The 22,015-nt window shown below is 41.8% G+C and overlaps 2 protein-coding genes across 5 annotated transcripts in view; both read right to left on the reverse strand.

Annotated features, from left to right (window-relative positions):
• LOC310844327 (disks large homolog 5-like) overlaps positions 1 to 13,300 on the reverse strand; it is a 35,934-nt gene extending 22,634 nt beyond the window's left edge. For all 4 annotated transcript variants that reach the window (XM_083738448.1, XM_083738450.1, XM_083738445.1 and 1 more), the window contains exons 1-2: positions 13,083 to 13,300; positions 11,792 to 11,959 (exon numbers count right to left, since the gene is read on the reverse strand). The gene's annotated coding sequence lies outside the window, so the exon portion shown is untranslated. The remainder of the gene's footprint in view (positions 1 to 11,791; positions 11,960 to 13,082) is intronic.
• The window catches only part of LOC310844374 (uncharacterized protein), a 72,638-nt gene that overhangs the window by 43,267 nt on the left and 7,356 nt on the right, over positions 1 to 22,015 (reverse strand). Inside the window, exons 3-7 of the mRNA XM_083738561.1 lie at positions 19,400 to 19,504; positions 19,005 to 19,056; positions 18,476 to 18,559; positions 8,797 to 8,883; positions 857 to 910 (exon numbers count right to left, since the gene is read on the reverse strand). Coding sequence (XP_083594687.1) covers positions 857 to 910; positions 8,797 to 8,883; positions 18,476 to 18,559; positions 19,005 to 19,056; positions 19,400 to 19,504 — 382 coding nt within the window. The remainder of the gene's footprint in view (positions 1 to 856; positions 911 to 8,796; positions 8,884 to 18,475; positions 18,560 to 19,004; positions 19,057 to 19,399; positions 19,505 to 22,015) is intronic.

The raw sequence follows: 22,015 nt of genomic DNA on the forward strand, positions 1-22,015 counted from the left end.
ATCTTTAAGGTGCCACTGGAATTATTAAAAAAAGATTTTTTCATCTTTCATCTTATTTATTATGACTACATTTATCGACAGTGGGAAAACTAACAAGTCATAGGACCACACTAGAGGTTGTCGGGTCCCTATAATAGAGACTGCAATTCTAAGTAAATAAAAAACCTATGGCTATTACACACCAAAAGAACAAAGCTTGAACAATGTAAGCTTCCAATTACATAGACTACCTAAATGTGATAAAATAAAGCGGTCTCTAGGCACAGCTATTAACCCTTATGATTTACTGCTTAATGTAGGCCCAGCAACCCAAAATTATTATTCTGAATACACAATGAGCACAGTTTGATCAGATACACCATGACATTTAAATATTAACCCGTGCAGAAAAGAAGCCAATAACTTTTTTGAACAGACAAAGGAGTTTATGAGATACAAACAGTGGCCTCACCCATATATTGGAAGAGTGCTTCTCCCCCCTGGATTCACTCCCCAAATGGGTACCTAGAAGAAAACCCATTCACAATCCACACAACTGATTGTTCTTGAAGGTAGAACAGCTCTTATGGAAGGACAGAACCACACTTCATGAAAAAGTCATGCTCACTCAGCTGAGTAGGAACTCAACACTGTTTCGTTTCGTTTTCTTCCTATCAGAAGCAGAGGAGAAATAAGCAGGGGGTTACTGGGGAAGGGGAAGCTGAACAGGTTGCTTGTTTTAAAAAAATTCAAGTAAACATGAACCACCAAATACTTGGGATGGGGGGGGGGGAGAGAGAGAGGTTTTTTTAAACGTATCCTAAAGGGTTTCTCTCTCACTCACTTTGCAGCATCACAGTCTTATGAAAAAGAAATTCTGTTGTCATGATCTGAGTGCAAATGATCGAAAGAGGGCCTCCCTGGACAATCCCTGCGAAAAGAAGGATCACCCACCCACCAATCAATCAGCATGATTGTTTACCGGGGGGGGGGGGGAGAGCTGAATTTGCATTAGCGCCAAGAAATCTAAACACACTGAAGCAACAAAAAGGAAGGAGGATTAATACCCCCCCTTCTTGGTGGTGATGATATTCCACCCTTTCTCCTAAGAGCTCAAGGTGGTCATATGTAGGACACCTTTATCCTCACAACAACCTGCAGAGAACCAGGCACGTCAGTTGGGCTTTGTTTGGTTTCTCACCTGTTGTCACTTATCAGTTCAAAAAAGTGGCCTGCTTCTTTGGCAACAGGAACAACAACCAGATTTAACATGGACACTGGCACAAGAGCCTGCAATAAATTTAGATGCCAACTTTGCTGTCACATACACCCGGACAAGATCATTATTGGCCCCAATAACATCAAACATACCATCTCAGGCCTATTTAATTGTTCATCTTCCAACATTATATATGCTATCAAATGCCAACAGTGCCCTACAGCTCTCTATATTGGACAAACAGGACAAACTATACGCCAAAGGATAAATGGGCATAAATTTGACATCAGGAATCATAAAAAAGAGAAACCAATAGGAGAACACTTCAGTCTCCCAGGACATTCTTTACAAGATCGTAAAGTAGCTGTCTTATTGCAAAAGAATTTTAGAAATACACTTGAAAGAGAATTTGCTGAATTGCAACTCATTACCTAACTAAAAACTATGGAGAGACCTGGTCTGAATAGAGATATTGGATTCATGTCCCATTATACATACTAAAGCTAATTTTGGTCATCTATTCCTTTAAAAATCCCTTGCCCTTCCCTGTGGAACCAACTGCCATAACAGTCATCAACAGTTATACGGTTGAAGCCACCTCTGCTTCAGAGCATCTGATGAAGTGTGTATTACACACAAAAGCTCACACCTTGGAAGCTTATATTTAGTTGATCTTTAAGGTGCCACTGGAATTATTAAAAAAGATTTTTTCATTTTTCATCTTGTTATTTATTATGACTATGACAGATCAACACGGCTATCCACTTGAAAAAGTTTGTGAATTTGTTTAAATTCTGTAACCTGGTGGATAGTAGTAAACTGAACAATGGAGTCAGAAAGGTAATTATGCAACACTCCCATACAAGTCAAGTTATAGAAATTGACCTTTATTTAACAACTTTTCTTTTCTTTTCATACAAAGTGACTTTTTTAGTTTAAGAAAATCCGTGCTGCAACAGTACCAGTCTGTTTCAATCCAACTCTGGCCTCCCTCTTAAAAAAAATAATGTTGTCCCTCATCTTATTTTAACTAAGAATTTATCAATAGCCTTTCTACATTTCTTCGTCTCTCTCTTTCTCTCTTGTATTTTGATCTATAAAATAGTATCTGCAAAACAGAGGTTTAAATTTCCAACCAAATTTTGGCTTTGAACAACTGTGCAAGTAGAATACCTTTTTTTAATTAATGCAAATAGAAAGCAAATACTAAAAAAAAAAGGAAGGGGAAAAAACAGAAGAAAGAAAACCTAAGTACATAATGAAATGATAGGAACAGTCACCACAAATATTATTAATAATAAATATTTATTGTGTTCCAAAGACCCACAACATAGATTCAGAATAAAATACGGATTCATACAGACAACCCCCCTGGAGAGGTAGACCGAGACGATATTTATTTAGTCTTGAGTATGATGATCTTTGATATGTATGACTACTGAAAGAAACTTTGCCACGGCCACTGTATTACACTTGTCGTCCACAAGATACTTAGTATAGTAGGCTTTAGATTTACCCGGCCGATTTGCCACTTGGGGTTTAATCAACAGATCCCTAGCTTGCTCATATTGTCTGCAATGCAGTAGGATATGCCTCATACAATCGACGTCCTGAGAGCATACACAGAGCCTATTCTGATAAGGGATGCCTCTCAGTCTGCCATTTAGCACTTCTGATGGAAATACATTTAATCTGGCTTTGGTAAAAAGACGCCGATAAGTTGGTACAGACAGATTTGCAGCTATCTGAAAATTGTACCCGTAATGAATTCCTACTGCTATTGGGCCACAGATAACATGAGATTGAGATCGGAGATCACTATGTGATATGTCCCAGAGGCTTTGCCTCAGAGATTCAAGGGCAGTATCATATCCCAGATGGTACAAGAGAGAAGGTGGTACAGTGGTACCTCTGGATGCGAACGGGATCCGTTCCAGAGCCCCATTCGCATCCTGAGTAGAACACCACCTGCATCTGCACGTACGCGGGTCGCCACTTCTGCGCATGACGTCATTTTGAGCGTCTGCACATGCACGAGCGGTGAAACCCGGAAGTAACGCGTTCTGTTACTTCCGGGTCGCTGCAGAGCGAAACCTGAAAACACTCAACCTGAAGTATATTTAACTGAGGTATGACTGTATTCCAATCAAGTGGTTTTCTGACCATAGTTTTCATCTATTAGCTGATAAACTCTTGTTGTTTAGGTGTGGAAGTAACCCCTTCCCTAGGCCAAAGACTGAGATCCTAAGCCAGTACAGTCATACCTCGGGTTAAATATGCTTCAGTTTGAGCATTTTCAGGTTATGCTCTGCGGCGACCCAGAAGTTACGGAACGCGTTACTTCCGGGTTTTGCCGCTTGCGCAGGCACAGATGCTCAAAATGATGGCATGCGCAGAGAATCGCAACTTGTGCTTGCGCAGACGTGGGTTGCGTTCGCTTCAGGTTGCGAAAGGGGCTCCGGAACGGATCCCATTCGCATCCAGAAGTGCCACTGTATCTCCGGAAAGAAGAATCCCTTTTTTTAAAATTAATGCAAATAGAAAGCAAAAACAAAAAAAAAATGGAAGGGGAAAAAACAGATGAAAGAAAACCTATGTACATAATGAAATGTTAGGAACAGTCATCACAAATATAGTCCTACTTAAATGATACTTGAACAATAAAGTTACAGTACCTACAAAACATGACATGCAATTTTTTATGAAGGAAAAAGATAAACACATGGTTGAGAAATGGAGTCAGAAGTGCAAAAAGAAACACAGAATGGAATTTGGTACAGGCAGAAGATATGTATTGTAACAAAAATTAAAAAACAAAACAGACACACTACATTTATCGACAGTGGCAAAACAAGTTACAGGACCACACTAGAGGTTGTCAGATCCCTATAACAGAGACTGCAATTCTACTTAAATAAAAATCCCTATGGCTATTATACACCAAAAGAACAAAGCTTGAGCAATGTAAGCTTCCAATTACATAGACTACCTAAATGTGACAAAATAAAGACTGGGGTAGGGGAACCTGAATAGGTTGCTTGCAGCATCACAGTCTTATGAAAAAGGAATCCACAGGACCTTGTTTTGTTCTTGATCAACTGTTGTCATGATCTGAGTGCAAGTGATCAAAAGAGGGCCTAACCCTGGACATTCCCTGTGAAAAGAAGGATCACACACACACCAATCAATCAGCATGATTGTTTACTGGAGACACAAGGAGAAAAATTTTTGATATTAGGAATATATGCTCCAAATGAGGGAAAATCGGAATTTTTCAGGAAGCTGCACGAGACTATGCTGGATTACTTGGACTATAGTAACATCATTATGCTGGGTGATATGAATGGGGTTGTGTCTGTAAATATGGATAAGTCACAAAGTGTCAACATATCGAAAGACGGCAGACTACCCAAAACTTTTTTTGAAATGACAGACAATATGGACTTAGTTGACATTTGGAGGGTTAAGAACCCTCTAGGGAAAGAAGGGACTTTCTTTTCTGAAGCTCATCTGACATGGACACGAATCGACCAAATCTGGACAACTAGAGGACTGGCACCTAAGACTAGAAAAGTGGAAATCTGCCCAAAAACCTGCTCCGACCATAATGCTTTGAAAGTGGAATTGAGACTTAATACAACCGGTTCCTTTAGATGGAAAATGAATGACACTTTATTAAGAGATCAGGAGATTGTGAAAAAGGCCCAAAAAACTTTAAAGGACTATTTTGAGATAAATTTGAATACCACCGTGGAAAAAAGAACAATCTGGGACGCAAGTAAGGCAGTTATGAGAGGGTTTCTAATACAACAAAACACGATTAAGAAAAGGCTCTGGAATGAAAAGAAGGAGAAGATATTGGAGAAAATAAGAGAAGGAGAGAAAAAATTAAGATCTAGGCCTAAGTCGAAGGATGTGTTAAGAGAAGTGAAATTTTTCCAGGCGCAATATTCAAAATTGATAAATCAGGAGGTGGAATGGAAAATTAAACAAATGAAACAAAGATCCTTTGAATCGGCGAATAAGTGTGGGAAACTGCTAGCTTGGCAGTTGAAAAAGAGACAAAAGCTTAATACAGTTACAAATCTAGAGATTGAAGGGAGAATGGTTCAGAAACCCGAGGAAATTAGAAAGTGCTTCCAGAGGTACTTCAAAGAACTCTATTCACAAGGGCCGCAAAAAGCTTCAGAGGTGGATCAATTTCTTAAAACTAATGGATTACAAAAAATACCCCTGGAAATGAGAACAAACCTGAACTGTAACATTACACAGCAAGAAATTGAAAGTGCCATCCAAAATCTTCAACTTGGCAAGTCCCCAGGCCCTGACGGCTTAACCTCCAAATATTATAAAGTTTTAAAGGACTATTTGATACAACCTTTGATGGAGGTTTGTAACCAGATAATGGAGGGAAGGAAGGCACCGGAAACGTGGAAAGAAGCTTTCATCACATTGATACCTAAATTAGAAACTGAAAAGACTCAACTTAAGAATTACCGCCCCATTTCACTCCTAAATGTGGATTATAAAATTTTTGCCGATATTTTGGCAAGTAGACTTAAAAAAGTACTAAATGAAGTGATTCATAAGGACCAGGCTGGCTTTCTCCCTGGTAGGCATTTGTTTGATAACACAAGAAACATTATTGACATTTTGGAACTTCTACAAACAAATCTTAATACCAGAGCGGTTTTAATTTTTATTGATGCAGAGAAGGCCTTTGATAATATTTCTTGGATGTTTATGAAGAAAAATTTGGAAGGGATGGGAGTGGGGCGGAGGTTCGAAAATGGTATAGAAGCAATCTACACAGAACAAAAAGCTAAATTGATAGTAAACAATGTGGTGACAGAGGAGTTCAAAATTGAAAAAGGGACACGTCAGGGGTGCCCCCTATCCCCCCTATTGTTCATTTCAGTTCTGGAGATGTTGCTAAACATGATTAGAAAGGACCGGTTGGTTCAGGGAATTGAGGTCGGAGTGAAACAATATAAATTGAAAGCATTTGCAGATGACTTGGTATTAACATTACAGGAACCAGTCTCCAGTACTAAAAGAGTGTTAGAATTAATTTCTGATTTTGGTCGGGTGGCGGGGTTTAAGTTAAATAAGCAAAAAACCAAGGTTTTAGCAAAAAAATTGACAGTTACAGAAACAGATGAGTTCTCTAAAGAAACGGAGTTGAATGTGGTTAAAAAAGTAAAATACCTAGGGGTGTACCTGACCTCCAAAAATTTGAATTTGTTTAAAGATAACTATGAGAAATGTTGGTCAGAAATCAAAAGAGATTTGGAAACATGGTCAAGATTGAAACTTTCCTTGTTAGGCCGAATAGCTGCTGTAAAGATGAATGTATTGCCGAAAATGTTATTTTTGTTTCAGGCCCTACAGATCGTGGACAAGGTGGAATGTTTTGGAAAGTGGCAGAAGGATATTTCTAAGTTTGTTTGGCAGGGCAAAAAGCCCCGAATAAAGTTTAAAATATTAACTGATGCGAAAGAAAGAGGGGGATTTGCCCTGCCAGACTTGAGGTTATATTATGAATCTGCAGCCTTCTGCTGGTTGAAAGATTGGATTTTATTGGAGAACACTGACGTCCTAGATCTGGAAGGGTTTGACAATGCGTTTGGGTGGCATGCATATTTGTGGTATGACAAGGTTAAAGTGCACAAATTGTTTAAAAACCATATTGTCAGAAGAGCAATTTGGAGGGTCTGGATAAAATATAAAGACTTATTGGAGAGTAAAACTCCGAGGTGGCTCTCACCGGTGGAGGCCAAGGCACGTAAGAGACTTAACATGGAGGCCCATTGGCCTAAATATTGGGAAATAATTGAAAAAATTGGAGACAATTGGAGGTTGCTAAGCTTGGAGAAATTGAAAACTAAGGTACGAGACTGGCTGCACTATGCGCAAATTCAAGAGGTATTTAAAATAGATAAAAAAGTTGGATTCCAGGTGGAAAAATCGAAACTAGAGACTGAATTGTTAGAGCCAAAAAGTAAGCTACTTTCGAGAATGTATAACTTGCTGCTTAAGTGGAATACACAGGATGAGACAGTCAAATCCGCTATGATAAAATGGGCTCAGGATGTGGGGCATAACATTATGTTTGTAGACTGGGAAAGGTTATGGAACACCGGTTTGAAATTTACGGCATGCACTGCCTTGAAGGAAAATATTATGAAAATGGTATACCGGTGGTACATGACCCCAGTCAAGCTAGCTAAGATATACCATCTGTCTGACAACAAATGTTGGAAATGTGGAGAGGCGGAAGGGACATTCTTTCATCTCTGGTGGACCTGCCCGAAAGTGAAGGCCTTCTGGGAAATGATCCATAATGAACTAAAAAAGGTACTGAGATTTACCTTACCTAAGAAACCAGAGGCCTTCCTTCTGGGCATGGTGGACCAGAGAGTGCTTAAAAAGGACAGAACCTTTTTTATGTATGCTACCACAGCAGCAAGGATTCTGATCGCAAAATATTGGAAGACACAAGATTTACCCACGCTGGAGGAATGGCAATCGCAGTTGATGGACTATATGGAATTGGCTGAAATGACTGGCAGAATTCGAGACGTGGGGGAAGAAACAATTGAGGAGGACTGGGAAAAGTTTAAGGACTATTTGAAAAAACACTATAAGCTGTATGAATGTTAAAAAATGCACCTTTCAGGAAACTCTAGCTTCAGCAAATGTAAGTTAATGAAATGAAAATTAAGACACAAGAATTTAGAGGTAAAATAATGAAACAACTTTATTGTGTTTAATACAAAGCATATAAGAATTGGGTTACAGTAAAATTGAAATTAGGGAACATGATAAAATGGAAGTTACAATAAGTTTTGAAATAAGTTAACAAATTGCTGATGTTTTATAAGACAGGGAACGCAGGGTTCGGAGGATGTGGGGAAGTCCTATAGATTGGATGGAAAAAGAATATGGAAATTTGTTATTCTTCTACTCTATTTTCTTATAACCACTCTTTATTCTTTTTTCTGTATTTCTGTATTTCTAAAAAGCAATAAAAAACATTTAAAAAAAAAAAAGCATGATTGTTTACTGGGGGCGGGGTGTGTGTGGGTGTGTGAATTTGCACTAGCGCCAAGAAATCAAAACACACTGAAGTTTCTCACCTGTTGTCACTTATCAGTTCAAAAAGTGGCCTGCCTCTTTGCCAACAGGAACTGATGCTGCGAAAGGAGGGAGTGTAATAGCGCTCCCCCCTTAGACCCTCTTCCTAACCCTCTCAATTAAAAAATAAATAAATCAGGGTCTGGTTCGTTTTTAATTTAGCGGTCGCCTTTCTTTGTGCCTGTGTTGTATTTATTAAGGGGGTATGCATGGGTGTTTTACCTGGTGCTTTGGGGAGGAGGCTTTTCTCATCCCATTACTGTGCGTTGTTCTTCTGCAAAAGGGCTATGTTGTGGTGCCCATGACAGTTTCTTACGATTTCCAAATGTGACCCTGGGGTCCCACCAAAGGTGGGAGGGTTCCCTGTTCTAAACATTGACAAAAATCTACTACCTAGAATGCAGAACTCTCCATTCATGCAGTAATTCCCAAGAAAGAAATGATATAAATATATATATTACCCCTATTGGAGCCAGTCTTTGGGTACTTTGGCGTCCACGGTATTTTTACACCTTCTTTTTGATATTTTATGGTGATGGAAGAACATGCTTTAAAATACAAAAGGAAAAACAGTCAGGCCTAATAAGAAAGGGGGGGGGGACTCCTTTAGGCCCTGAATTTCACAAGAGATCTGCAAGATTTCTGCTGTAAACAATATAGAGTGGTCCTCTGGAACACGCGTTATTATTACAGAGAAAAATCAAACTGCATCCCGTGGTAGTTATATCAATCACAAGGACATCTTTTTTAAAAAAATCCAAAAGTGGTATATGGGTAAGGCGTGCAGCACCATTGTCCCCTCCCTGCTATCCTTCTCCTGAATGCTTTCCTCCTCGAGCACAATATTTACTCACACAAGCACAATATTAAGAGACATTGCTCTGTTCTATCTTTGGCAGTTCTAAACAAAGATGTAAACTCACTGAGACAAGGAATCATGTGCACTGGGCGTGTAATACAACATGGGCAGTGCATGGGGCCCAACACAGTCCTTACAAGAGTTGCACAAACCCAATGATTCACTCCTGTGTCTCATAGGAGGCTGGTACATGAACTTGGGAGAATTCTAGAAATCTGCATGACAGCACTGCAGCAGCATTCCTGGAAGTTGAAATGAGGATTATTCCTGGGCCTTTGAAAGGCTGTCTCTGAGTGGCCAAAGACAGAGAACAGAGTCTGAATCAAAGGCTTGCAGCAACAGCTGGAGAGAAAGCAGAATATTTTCTTCCTAAATTGCACAGACGACAGAAGGAAAAAAATGGCCTGCACTGTCCAATCCAAAATGCCACTTACCAAGTCTTATCATTGAAGGCCGTGGTGGTGGATTCCGAAGTGGAACTTTCTGTTTGTGTTAACAGAATCACTTCTCTTGGGAGGGATGGAAATGGCTTCCGTTTTGGAGGGCTGAGATGAATATCTCAACGCTCTTAAGCCCATCTTAGGAGTCAGAGGCCTCTTGAAAGCAGACTTCTGTTGTTAAGGCAAGAAGAAAAAATAAAGGGGACTGTGGTCAGAGAGAAATCTTCTAAAGCAAGCACTTATGCCAAATATCTAATATTAACCACTGATGACCCTAGAGAAAGCACCCATTGAAAGAATGGAGTGCATTCTTGTACCTGTGGGCAAAGTTCAGAATCACACACACTTTCAACTCAAAGTGAAGAGAAGGATGCTCTTCACTTGCTGGAGTGTCTTCCCTTCATGCAGGGAAGACTGGGATGTGTGGCTGAGCGGGGGGGGGGGGTCCTAGCTTCATGTAGGGGAACTGGGGTGTGTGGCTGAGGGGGGCCTGGCGGGGGAGGGTGGCTGAGGGAGGGGGATCCTACCTTCACGCAGGGAAGGCTGGGGGCAAAGGCGAGGCCTGTCTGCCGAGCGCCCAGGGCGGCGCTGAGCTGCTGTTCCCAGAGCCTCTCCTTTGAAAGTGGGTGCTCTCTCTTGCTCTCTCTGCCAGTGACCTGATTGATGCTGGAAGCACACCTTCAAAGAGAGTCGCTATAATTGCCCATGATCTGGCCCATGACGCCCCCCCACCTTTGAACTCTGACAGAGGTCAGTCGCCTGACATCTTTAGGACATTGTGTGATTGACAGGGGGGTGGCCCTGCCTTCTTGTCAAAGCTGGCCAATGGCAGGCTGGGGACTGAGGGATCCAATTTGTTGGGCAGATCCAAGTCCCCCACCCCTGTTCTATAGAATATAATGAAAACAAGCTAATCTCAGTTTTTAAAAGGTTTTAGCTGTTGTTGTTTTTTTAAAAAAGAGGCATGACAAATGGGCATGTAAAACAAGTGGCACTTAAAATATAAAAAGGAGGGCAGCTCACCTGAAGGTCTGGTTTCTGAACCAGCCTTTCTACTTAACTGAGTGGAGGTCTGTTCTGCAGGTTATGCAGGTGGATGGAGACCATGCACACACCGTGGATCAGGTTCCTGCTGTGACTCGTCATCAAAGAAATGCACCGATTTCTCTCTCTCTGAACGTTTTGCTTTAGCTTTGGTGACACTGCGCCTCAAACTGCGACAAAGACCCATTTTCAGCAGAAAACTTCACCCTGTGTTCTGTACCAGTATGGGTGAATACATTCACAGCTGATCCTTCATTCCTGGAATGCAGCAAATGAAGAAAACAAAGCTTAGGCTGCAGTCCTAGACACAAAAACCTGGGATATTCTCTCACTCTAGTTAATTCAGATTGTTCTCTGCAATACAGTGACTGAACAACACAAACCCATTTATTATTTCTAGAGTGACCTTGACCTAACTGAAATCCACATATCATGTGAACTCAGCGCCATTAAAACTGGTTCACAAGGGACATGGTTCTTTTACTCGATGGGCATCCCAACCCTACTCAGACACGAGTCTTGGGTCTCCTAACACCTAGCCCAGTGTTTCCTCAAACTTGGGTCTTCAACTGTTGTTGGACTACAACTCCCATCATTCCTAGCTGGCAGGACCAATGGCGCCCCAAGGTTGAGAAATGCGGATCTAGTCATTTGAAACTGTCACCTCCAGGCAACCTGCCAACCCACAGTATTATTAATTCTGTAACAGCACCTACAGCTATTAGCACTGGTCTTAACACTGTGTCAGAGGTACACGGAGCCCACCAACAGGTGGTTGCCTACAAAAAGGGCTTGTCCTTTGGATTGGTTCTGGACTAATTGGTTTTGCAGCTCTTGGTTTTTTTATGTTTATGTGATTTTTATTTATCCGACCTCTTTCATTCCCCACCCATTCTATTTCCTTAGATCGCAAGCCTGTTTGGGACAGAACTATTACAAATTTATGGGGTGGGGTGGGGAGAACTGCTGCAAGTTGTCTTGAGTCCGTAGGACAGAATAAATTAAATTAATATGTGACAGGTCATTTGCACACCATGCCAGCTGTCCTAAATGACATAATACCAAAAAAAGGGGAGAAATGAATGAGTCAGGAACAGGAAAGCAGGTACCAACCTCTTTCATCTGTTATGGGATGAAGAAGTGAAAGAGTCTTTGAAGAATGCTCTTGAATTGGATTATAAAACTCTTGAATTGGATTATACATATTTTGAGTTACCATTTGCACTTTCAGGGCCACCTCATCTCTTTAGTTAGCTGGTTTTTCCATTGCTTTGTTACCACCTACGGCTAAACCAAACAAAATGTGATTTGGACATAGCAAAATTGACAGTACTTGCTGTTAGAAAGGCAAACCCATCCGAGTGCAAGAGAGACCTGGCAGCAATAATAGAGCAACTTGGCTAGCAAGTTTATTCTTGCCAAGGTGCAGCTCCTTCTCAGCCTGTTTGTGTGAGGTGGGGAGGAGTAGCTGAAGCCATCATTCAACAAGAAAAAGAGGAACCACCACCACCGTTCTGAAGACTCCCTGTCCACCTCAGACAAAAGAAGTCTCAACCTTTGAACCTCAGCTCACCCATGACCACTACTGAACTGCTGGTCCAACACAATTTGATCCAAAATCTGAGGATATTGCCTTTTGAGGATGTCTTTAACTTTTCATGCCACAGAAACAACAACGAAGGGCCCACCGCTCTCCTAGTACCAAAGCAGCAGGAGGCAACCTGGAGCAAAAACACACAACAAACAACTCTTGCTGAACTGATGATGGTTAGAAGGCAGGAGGTTGAATTACTGTCATTGTGTTAGAGTAACAATAAACCTTTGATGTTACTACTCTGACTTCTATTAACGCTAAAACTCAATATATGGAAAACAGTATCAGAAGAAGAAGAAAGGAAAAATAGAAGGGGGAAATGAAGAGAAATAGTAAACAAAGGGGCATGGAGAAAACCTGGAGAAAGGTAACAGAAAATTAGAAAGGACCACAAGAAGCGAAGGAAAGAAGATGAATCTCCCTATCCCTTGCAGTTTACTTGGAACTAAGGCTGCAGTTCCCAAGGACTGCGCTGCATGTGACATTCAAAAGCACTTGCTCTCCTAAGCAGATGCCCTCAAGAATGAAGCCTCTGAACTCACTGGGACCCATTTCCCTGTCAACACGCAAAGGCTCCAGATACACGGCTGCAATCGGAACACACAGTTTATTTGTAAGTTTCCCTGAAATGAGTTCACAACCATGAACGGGACATTCTGCAGGTGTCCAACCCTCGCCTTCCCCCCAATCCACGGCCATTCGCAGCTCCCAGAGGAAGGCGCCTGCTAGACACGCGAGTGTGACCCGCCCTAGGCAACGTGTGAAGCGGCCCTCAAGCGGGAGAACCCAGGAAAGAAGAGAAACTGTTACCTTCTCCTTGCCCCCACAGTGGCAGCAGACGGTGCCCAGGTCCTTGAGGGTCCTCCAGAGCAGGAGAAGAAAAAGGGGACCATGGACGAGGCCAGGAAGGCCCGCCACATGCGCTGCCCGCGGGCGCAGGGGACCTCCATGGTCCTGGGGAGGATGGCCGAGGAGGAGTCCGAGGAGTATCTCCTGGAGCCGCCTCCGCCACTGGCCATGGCTAAGAGCTCTCGGCCAAGCCCAGGCCCAGCCATAGCGCTGCTCTTGGGCGGGGAGGCGCGCAAGCCGAGCCTCAGCGCACGTCCAGGCAGGCGGCCGCCGCTCCAGTCAGAGGCTGCCCCTTCCCCCTCACGACGCCCGCCACCCAGGGGAGAAGGCGGGCGGGATTCCTCCCTTGGTCGCCTCACGATTTGCGCGCCAAGGCGGAGAGCGAGCCCTCGTCAGTCTCTCCGGCAAGTACAGCCCCTTCCTCTCTCCTCGGCTTCGGCTCCCCTCCCGGCTGGCTCCCCCTCGCCTCCTCCCAAGCGGCCCTGCGCGCTTCTCCGACGCTGCCTCGAGCAGATGGAGGCGAGCGAGCGAGAAAGCCACGCGCTTGACAGGGAGCGGCGGGAGAAGCCGAAGGGCGGGCAGGCGGCCCACGTGACCTGCCGCCTCAACAAGTCCTTCTGGCGTTACAGAGAGAGAGAGAGAGAGAGAGAGAGAGAGAGAAGCGCCTTAGGCTTGGAGGCGGCGGCGCGATCCTGGCACTTGCTGAATGGCGTGACGCGCTGGCTTTGGACCCCAAATAGCAAGAAGGAAAGGCGGCAGAGCAGAGATCGGCCTCCCTTCACCCCCGCCCGGCTCGCCTCTTCTGCATGCCATTCTCTCTCCCCCCCCTCTCTCTCTGTTTTCCTTCGTTCTCCATCGGAGGAGCAACGAGGCATAGGGAGCAGCCCGAGAGGGACACGATCCCCGCCGATTCAAGGCTGCTCTTTTTCAAGTATTCAAGTACTTTATTACGGTCATAGACCAGCATAAGCAAAACATATAAATAGCATAACAGTATGAATCCAGGCGAATAATTATTAAATAAATAGGAGCTAGAACCAAACGTAGATTTAAACATATACATAGAATACTTAATTAAGGATAGATAATGGGTGAATAAATATTTTTTTAAAAAATTAAAAGATCAGTTAACACAGCTATATGGGGTGGGCTTCAGAAGTGCGGATCTAATAATATGGGCCTTCAGTTTAGGATTGAATTGTAGCATAGATCATTCTTCGTCAAATATCTATCATGGCAGCGCAATATCTGGTGACTGAATATGTGACTTCTGGGCTCTCTTCCTGTGAACCAGACCAAGTTTTATTGCGGCAAAAGCCAGTGACACTAAACACCACAAGCTCAAACAAAAAGAAATCAACAACAACATCAGGAAAAAAAAGATTACACAAGGGAACTTCACAGTGTGCCATTCAACAGAAGAAATTTACGCTTCCTGATTACTAAAGTGCAAAATTTGGCCACCTCAGATGATATTGAGCTTGAGGAATCTTCCAGAAGGTATTTTCGTAGAATTTCGGGGGAGGATTCCAAATAATGTTGTAGGGGTATAAATTTTGATAAAAGCGGCAAAATAAGTTGAACTCGTTCTTCACTATAAAATTCGCAGAATAGAAGGATGTGTGTAACAGATTCTACCTTATTAGACATACAGGGGCAGAGACGTGCATGCTCTTTTTATTATTATTAAAGGTTTTCTTGTTTTACAGATGTGTAATGTCTCTGGTATGTTCAATGTAACATTTTTACAAATCCGTTTCATTTGTTGAGACATTAGGGGGAGAAAAAAAGGGATGGAGAGGGGAAGATGGGTGGGGTGGGGATGTTTCTGTTTTGCTTAATATATGTAGGGTTTGGTGTCAGCGTTGCTCGTGCAGGTTCTCTGCTGTTCACTTGTGTTCCTTTGGTGGTGAGAGAAGTTGGGGTTGGCCTAGGGTGTGGTTGTTTGTTTGTGATTGGCTGTGTTGAACTTCGTTTTTGTGTGTGAGTGGGGTGGGTGGGTGGGTGTTTTGGATCAGGTTAGCCATATTGATTTGTATGCTGTTGGTGGATTATTGTCATTCAAACCCAGCATTCGGCTGGGATGGTTGTTCTTGATCGCGGCCCAGATCTGAAAGCAATATTTGGCTGCGGGCAGGGAAGGAGGCCGTGGGGTCTGGGGAAATGAATGAGAGCAGCGAGCCGGATCTTGGGCCAGGGTGGAGCTGCACAAACAGGTGCTTCGCGATGCCAGAAGGGAGGCGTGTTTTGTTTTGTGCGGGCTTTTGTAGAATGGTGGCTTTATGCAGGCGCTATCAACATAGGACAAAGAGGAGGGCATGTCTGTCGGTGCACAGCCGGACTCGGAGGGGTTTATCGTTAGAGAGGGAAACAGTAACATGCTTTGCAGTAACAAGCATAGGAATAGACGCTTGGCCAGGATTTTGCGAAGCCTGCCTCCCCGTGGCTAAAAGTGGGGATGTCCCCACAAGTGGGTTTTGGTGGTCCTGGCCAGGAAGTAAGAATGGAAGGCTCACAGTGTAAGGCAGGACTCTTTGTACCTTCGCAGGCAGCGCCTTCTAGGAAGCGATGAAGACTAGCAGTGCCAATTCCTTTCGTCTTGTAGAAGTGCAATAGCCTTTCTTGCATTGAATGGAGGGCTGGAGCTAACCCCTTTCCCTCCCAGTTGTTACAGATAATCATCCATTTTCATCTTTATGTGCCCCAAACTGTGGAGAAATGAATTAATCCATCTAATGTATCAGCCTCCAGCTACATCAGTTTTAGCTAAACAATTATGCAACTCGCTCCAGTGTCCACCATGGTTCTGTCATTTTGTCAAGTCAAAGTGCACTCCTTTAGAATTACAAAAACCACCTCATTCCTTGAGGTAACCACATGCTCCAGATAATAACAGAAAATATTTCACTTAGCCGTTATGTAGAATCCATCTTTCAGTGTGATCACCAAACCAAAATCATGCAGATTATTATTGATTATTAACCAGGGGGAGGATGGAGACAGCTTTTCAAATAGTTCAGTAGCTGAAGGAATGCTAGCTTGCTTCATGAAGTGTGCATTCATTTGAATTAATAAATGTTATTTCTCTCACAAGACATCGGAAATCAGGTCCAATGAAGCCGTTGCATGGTCCAAAATCTGTATCCCCCACCCCTCCATTTGTCATTTTAAGCCTTCTCTTAACTTTAGATTTTATTCCTTAATTTTTCCCAATCAGCAATCTGAAAGACCAAAATCTTTTGACCATTTAATCATCACTTCCTTACCTTCTTCCTCTTTTACTTCCCAATCTAACGGGAATCTATACATTTTAGATAATAATTTCTTTTTATTTTGTATTAAATATTTTTCCAGCCTCAGTACTTCTGTTGCACACCCCTTTCTTCGATCAAGTTTATGAATATCATTTAGTTGACGGTACTGCAACCAATCTGTAAGATGGTGTCTAATTTCTTCAAACTTTCTCAATTTTACTTGGTTTTCTTCCTCCTCTAGTATTTCTTTATGGGTTGCCCCGTTTCCCCCCACATTTTTCCTCTTCCCTGAGATAGCCTCTAGGGGAGATAACCACCAGGGTGTTTTTGTTCTAAGAGGTTTGTAAACCTATCCCACATCATGTATAATGATTTCCTTATTATGTGATTTGAAAACCCCGTGTACTTTGACTTTTTCATGGCCTAAATAGGCGTGCCCCCAAATCTGTTGCCCCATCCCTCCAAATCTGTATTCTAATATATCTGTATTCTGCAAAATTATCCACTCTTTCATCCAACATAGGCTTTAAAAAATATTCTTTAATTTAAAATATTAATTAGCACAAGTATTCTACAAATGTTGCTACTGTTTAAAAAATCACGTACATCTCTTAATCAAAATACGAAAGAGCCCTGCTGTGAAAATTTTACTTCTATATTTAATATCCTTTCAAAATATACACATTAACAGGAGGCAGCAGAGCATTTTCTTTTTCTTTTAAAAATATACATAACATCACTGCAAGTAGTAATTAAAACAACAAAAACTTTAAAAGAGTTTTCCCATTTGTTCCCAACTAGGCTGTACATTCTACATTATGAAAGAAGTTAGTTTGGTTTCTATGAAGCTGTCAAATGAATTGTTTCCTATGAGGAGGTCCATTGTCACTGCTGAGCTGCCCACTGTGGGCAGGAGGAAGAAACCTCTGTATGGAGATACAATATCCACAAGATAAGAATGTATGATACGTAGTTAGTAAGCTTTTAAGAAAGAGATGCATTTTGTAGGATAAGGGGAAAAAAATATATTCACAAGTTCAGTTCCACACTTACAGCTCTTGCATATCTTGCAAAACAAACTGGAAATTCAGTTGTTCAAATTTTCAACCAATGCAGAGGTAACAGTAGTCATTTGTCATATGCAAGATGTTGCTCCTCCTCCTCCTCTTTCTCCATCCTCTTCCTCTTCCGCCTCCTCCTCCTCTTCTCCTCCCCCCTCCTTTTCTGTCTCAAGCATTTTTAGATAGTTGCTAGCCAAGATCTTCTTTGGCAGGATATCTGCAAGGAAGTGGAAAGTATCGTAGTTCTCTGCTGTATGGGACAAGTCACTGTAGGTTAATGATGTTTTGTTCTTTCCCTGGCCGTGATTGTAGGAATGCACAGCTAAATACTGTACAAATGGTTCCGTGGTCTTCAGCGTGAGGAAAATGGCGTCCGGGTTGATGTTGGAGACCTCAGGCAAGTTCTTCATGATCACCCGGATGCGAGACAACAGCAGCGACACCAGCTGGTTTTCTTTGCCGCCGCCGATTCCATTCACCATCTTCCCGGACCATCTCCCTCCCACAACCGCGTGGCTGTTCTGTTGCATTCTGCAGATTTGTTCCATTAAACTGTGGGGGGAGGAGGAGGAGGAGGAAGACACATGCATTCAGCAGCACATTCCGGCTGAGGAAATAAGTACAGATTTCCCCATTTAACTTCATATTCCTTTTTGAAATCTGAACACACACACACACACCCCCCCCGATTTATTGGATCTGTAGCGCAAGATATTTGTCGAGTTCAAGTCAGGGTGGATAGGAATACCATTACTGATTCTATATTATTTAATTACCACTTTGAAGAAAAAATCAATGCCATCATAAAATCTCGACAATTTGATCTGACTGCTCTGTAAGTGGAAAACTTACTGACCTACTTAAGTACGGAAAGGTTTTCCTAAATAGTATTCTTAGATTTCCAAATGTGTCCCCCGCCCCACCAAAGGAGGGAGGCTACCCTGCCCTAAACATGGACAAAAATCTACTAGCTAGAACCCAAAACTCTCCATTCATGCAGTAATTCCCCCAAAAGAAATAATATGAATATATATATTACCCCTATTGGAGCCAGTCTTGGGGTATTTGGGTGTCCAGGGTATTTTCACACCTTTTTTATATTTTATAGTTATGGAAGAACCTGCTTTAAAATACAAAAGGAAAAACAGTCAGGCTTAATAAGAAAGAGGGGGGAAAGTCCTGTAGGCCCTGAATTTCAAGTTATCTGCAAGATTTCTACTGTAAGAAATATAAAGTGATCCTCTGGAACAAGCTTTATTATTTCAGAGACAAATCTAACTGCATCCTCTGGTAGTTAAATGGAGATATATCAATCTCATGGGGGACATTTTTTTTTAAAGAATAAAAAACCAAAAGAAATGTATGGGAAAGGAGTGGGGCACCATTCTCCCCTCCCTGCTATCCTTCTCCCGAATGCTTTCCTCCTCTGCTGAGCTCAGATAGTGGAACCGTGCACAACTGGGTGGGAGAAAAGCATTGGAAGAAAGGGTTCTACACTCCTTACTCCAGCCTTTTTGTTCTTAAAAACGGGACCCTTTCCATCCCATCCAATCCAAAATGCCACTTACCAAGTCTTATCATATATGGCCGCGAACCACTTCCTGCTGTGCATTTTTGTACCTGTGGGGAAAGTTCAGAATCACATGGCCTTTTCATTTTGGGCTCTTCCATGCTTTTAAAACCAAAGTCATTTGGGCAAATGTCCCAAGACCTGATTGGGAGACAGGTAGTCCATCTTAGGAGGAGTCAGACACCTCTTGAAAGTGTCCAGATCAAAGACGGTCTTCCGCTGTTTTGGCTTTTTGTACACAGAGAATTTTTCTGTTTCTGCAGCAGCAATGTTGGCCATTATCTTGGGCCAAGTGCCACTGCTGTGCTATGCACAGATGCAAGTAAGCCCATGTTTTAAAATGAAAGGTGCATCTTTTACTTTCTTTTACCTCCCATCTCCTTTAACACTCACCTTCATCAGTGAAATGGTTTCCCTTTTGGAGGGCTGAGAGAAATATAAGAAGGCTCCTACGCCCATCCTAGGAGTCCGAGGCCTCTGGACTTCTGTAGTAGACTTCTGTTGTTAAGGAAAGAGGAAAAAATAAAGGGGACTGTGGTCAGAGAGAAATCTTATAAAGCAAGTGCTTATGCCGAATAGCTAATATTAACCACCGATAACCCTAGAGAAAGCACCCCAAAAGCAAAGGAATTAATAAATGAATTTGGACACATGGCTGGATTTAAAATAAGTTATAAGAAAACCAACTTGTTGGTTACAAATATGGGAATTAATGAATAAAATGAATTACAGGAAATTACAGGGCTGGACTTTTTTTTTTAAGTCAAGTACTTAGACATATGGCTAATGGCAAAATGGATTAATCTATTTCAAGATAATTATGTGAAAACTTGGAACGAAGTAAAGAGAAACTTAGAAAGTTCGAGCAGGCTCCATCTCTCCTTCTGGGGTAGAATATCAATAGTGAAAATGAATGTCCTGCCGAGAATGGTCTTTTTTGTTTCAGACCATTCCGGGCCTAGGGGGAATTCAGACCATTCCGGGCCTAGGGGGAATTAATTGTTTTAAATGCTGGTAGAGAGATATTGCAAGATTTATTTGGGATGGGAAGAAGCCCACAATAAAACACAAACTGCTTATAGACCGGAAGGAGAGAGGAGATTTTGCCTTATCCTACCTTCAACTATGTCATGAGGCAGCAGGGCTGACCTGGATCCGCGAATGGATTATTCTAAAAGATACAGACTTGCTGGACATGGCGGGGTTTGATAACCGTTACGGTTGGCACACCTACCTAGCCTATGATAAGGTGAAAGTCCACAAAGGGTTTCTAAACCATATAATAAGAATATCTTTATATAAAATATGGAGTAAATATAGAGAACTACTGGAACCCAACCCCCCCCAGTGGATTTCACCTATAGATGCTTTAGCTGTGAAGAAGAAAAATACGAAGGGAAACTGGGCAATGTACAAGATGTTATTAGAAGAGAAAAACAACAAATTGAAATTAAAGAATTTTGAAGAAATTCGTTTTCATTTGACTGATTGACTTCAATACTTCCAAATTAATGAAAGATTAGGCATGGATGAACAAAAAGGGTTTGCTCAAGAAACATCAAAGTTAGAAGAGAATTTCATTCAGCCCAAAGGAAAATATTCACCAAAGATGTATAACCTCCTCTTCGACTGGGAAGTCAAGGAGGAGGAGGTGAAATTGGTTATGGTACGTTGGGCTCAGGATGTTGGACACAGTATAGGATGTTGGACACAGTATATGAATGAATGAATGAATGAATGAATGGGAAAGGCTGTGGAGGGTAGACATAAGGTTCATCGCATGTTACAGTCTTTGAGAAAATATGATGAAGATGTTAAACAGGTGGTACCTAACCCCAGCCAAATTGGTCAAGATGTACAAGAATAGTTCAGATGTTTGTTGGAGATGTAAAACAAGGGTAGGTACCTTTATGCACATGTGGTGGGAGTGTAAGAGGATGAGAAAATTTTGGGACACTATATATAATGAACTCAAAAAGATCTTCAAATTCTCATTAAAAAAACAACACCTGAAGCCTTTGTTAGGTATTATGCCCATGAAAATTAAAAAATAATATTCTTAGACCCCTGTTTATGTACGTAACCACAGTGGCTAGGATCTTAATAGCAAAGAATTGGAAAGGCGACAATATCCTCACCAAAATGGACTGGCAAGCGAAAATGACTGGGGCAATAAGAGGAAATTCAAATCAGAAATTTAGTGAAGACTGGATAATATTTAAAGAATACCTTAGAAATTATTGTGATAATGCAAATCTCCTGACAGACTTAGACAGAATCTTGAAACGTAGAAAAAGTATATAACAAAGTTTTTCGATAAATAATGGGAAAATAAAACAATAATGAAATGCATATCGATTAACAAAATGTAAAAGGTCAGTGAGGTGAATCGGAAGTTAAAAGGGGTGTTATGCTAAGTTAATGTCTAGGGTGTGCTTATGTTGATGTATGTATGTATGTATATAGTATGTACTGTTTAAGTTTATATGTTAATTGTTGTATAATAAAGGTTATTTTTAATATTAAAAAAGAAAGTGGACTTCTGTTGTTTTGGCTTCACATTCAGTCAGGGATTTATTATCTAGTGCAATGCCATTTATCTGCAATGAAAGTATGGCATATCAAGCATGCAAAAGCTAGGAGTGGGTCAACACCTTGGCTGGCCGACATTCAATAAAGAGAAATGCCAGGCTGCCTCAAGGCGATACCATCATGTGGTATTCACTATGCTCAACTCCTCCAAACTGCAAATTAGGTATCAGACACGGGTTTCCTACCGGGTATCTGGATGGCCACTATAAGAACAGGATACTGGGCCAGATTGGCCCTTCTGGCTGTTCAATGTTCTTAGACTTGGAAGATTTATGTTCCTACGCCCTCTAAAGAGTATTACTCCATCCCATCTCATGTCACATCTTTGCGTACGAGCAAACCATGATTTTCAGGGAGCCAATATTATCTGTGTCAGAGAATCATCAGAAAAGAAACTCTGAAAATTTGACAAATGGG

This window comes from Podarcis gaigeae (genome assembly GCF_964106915.1).
Source record: "Podarcis gaigeae genome assembly, chromosome: 5".
NCBI classification, from domain to species: domain Eukaryota; kingdom Metazoa; phylum Chordata; class Lepidosauria; order Squamata; family Lacertidae; genus Podarcis; species Podarcis gaigeae.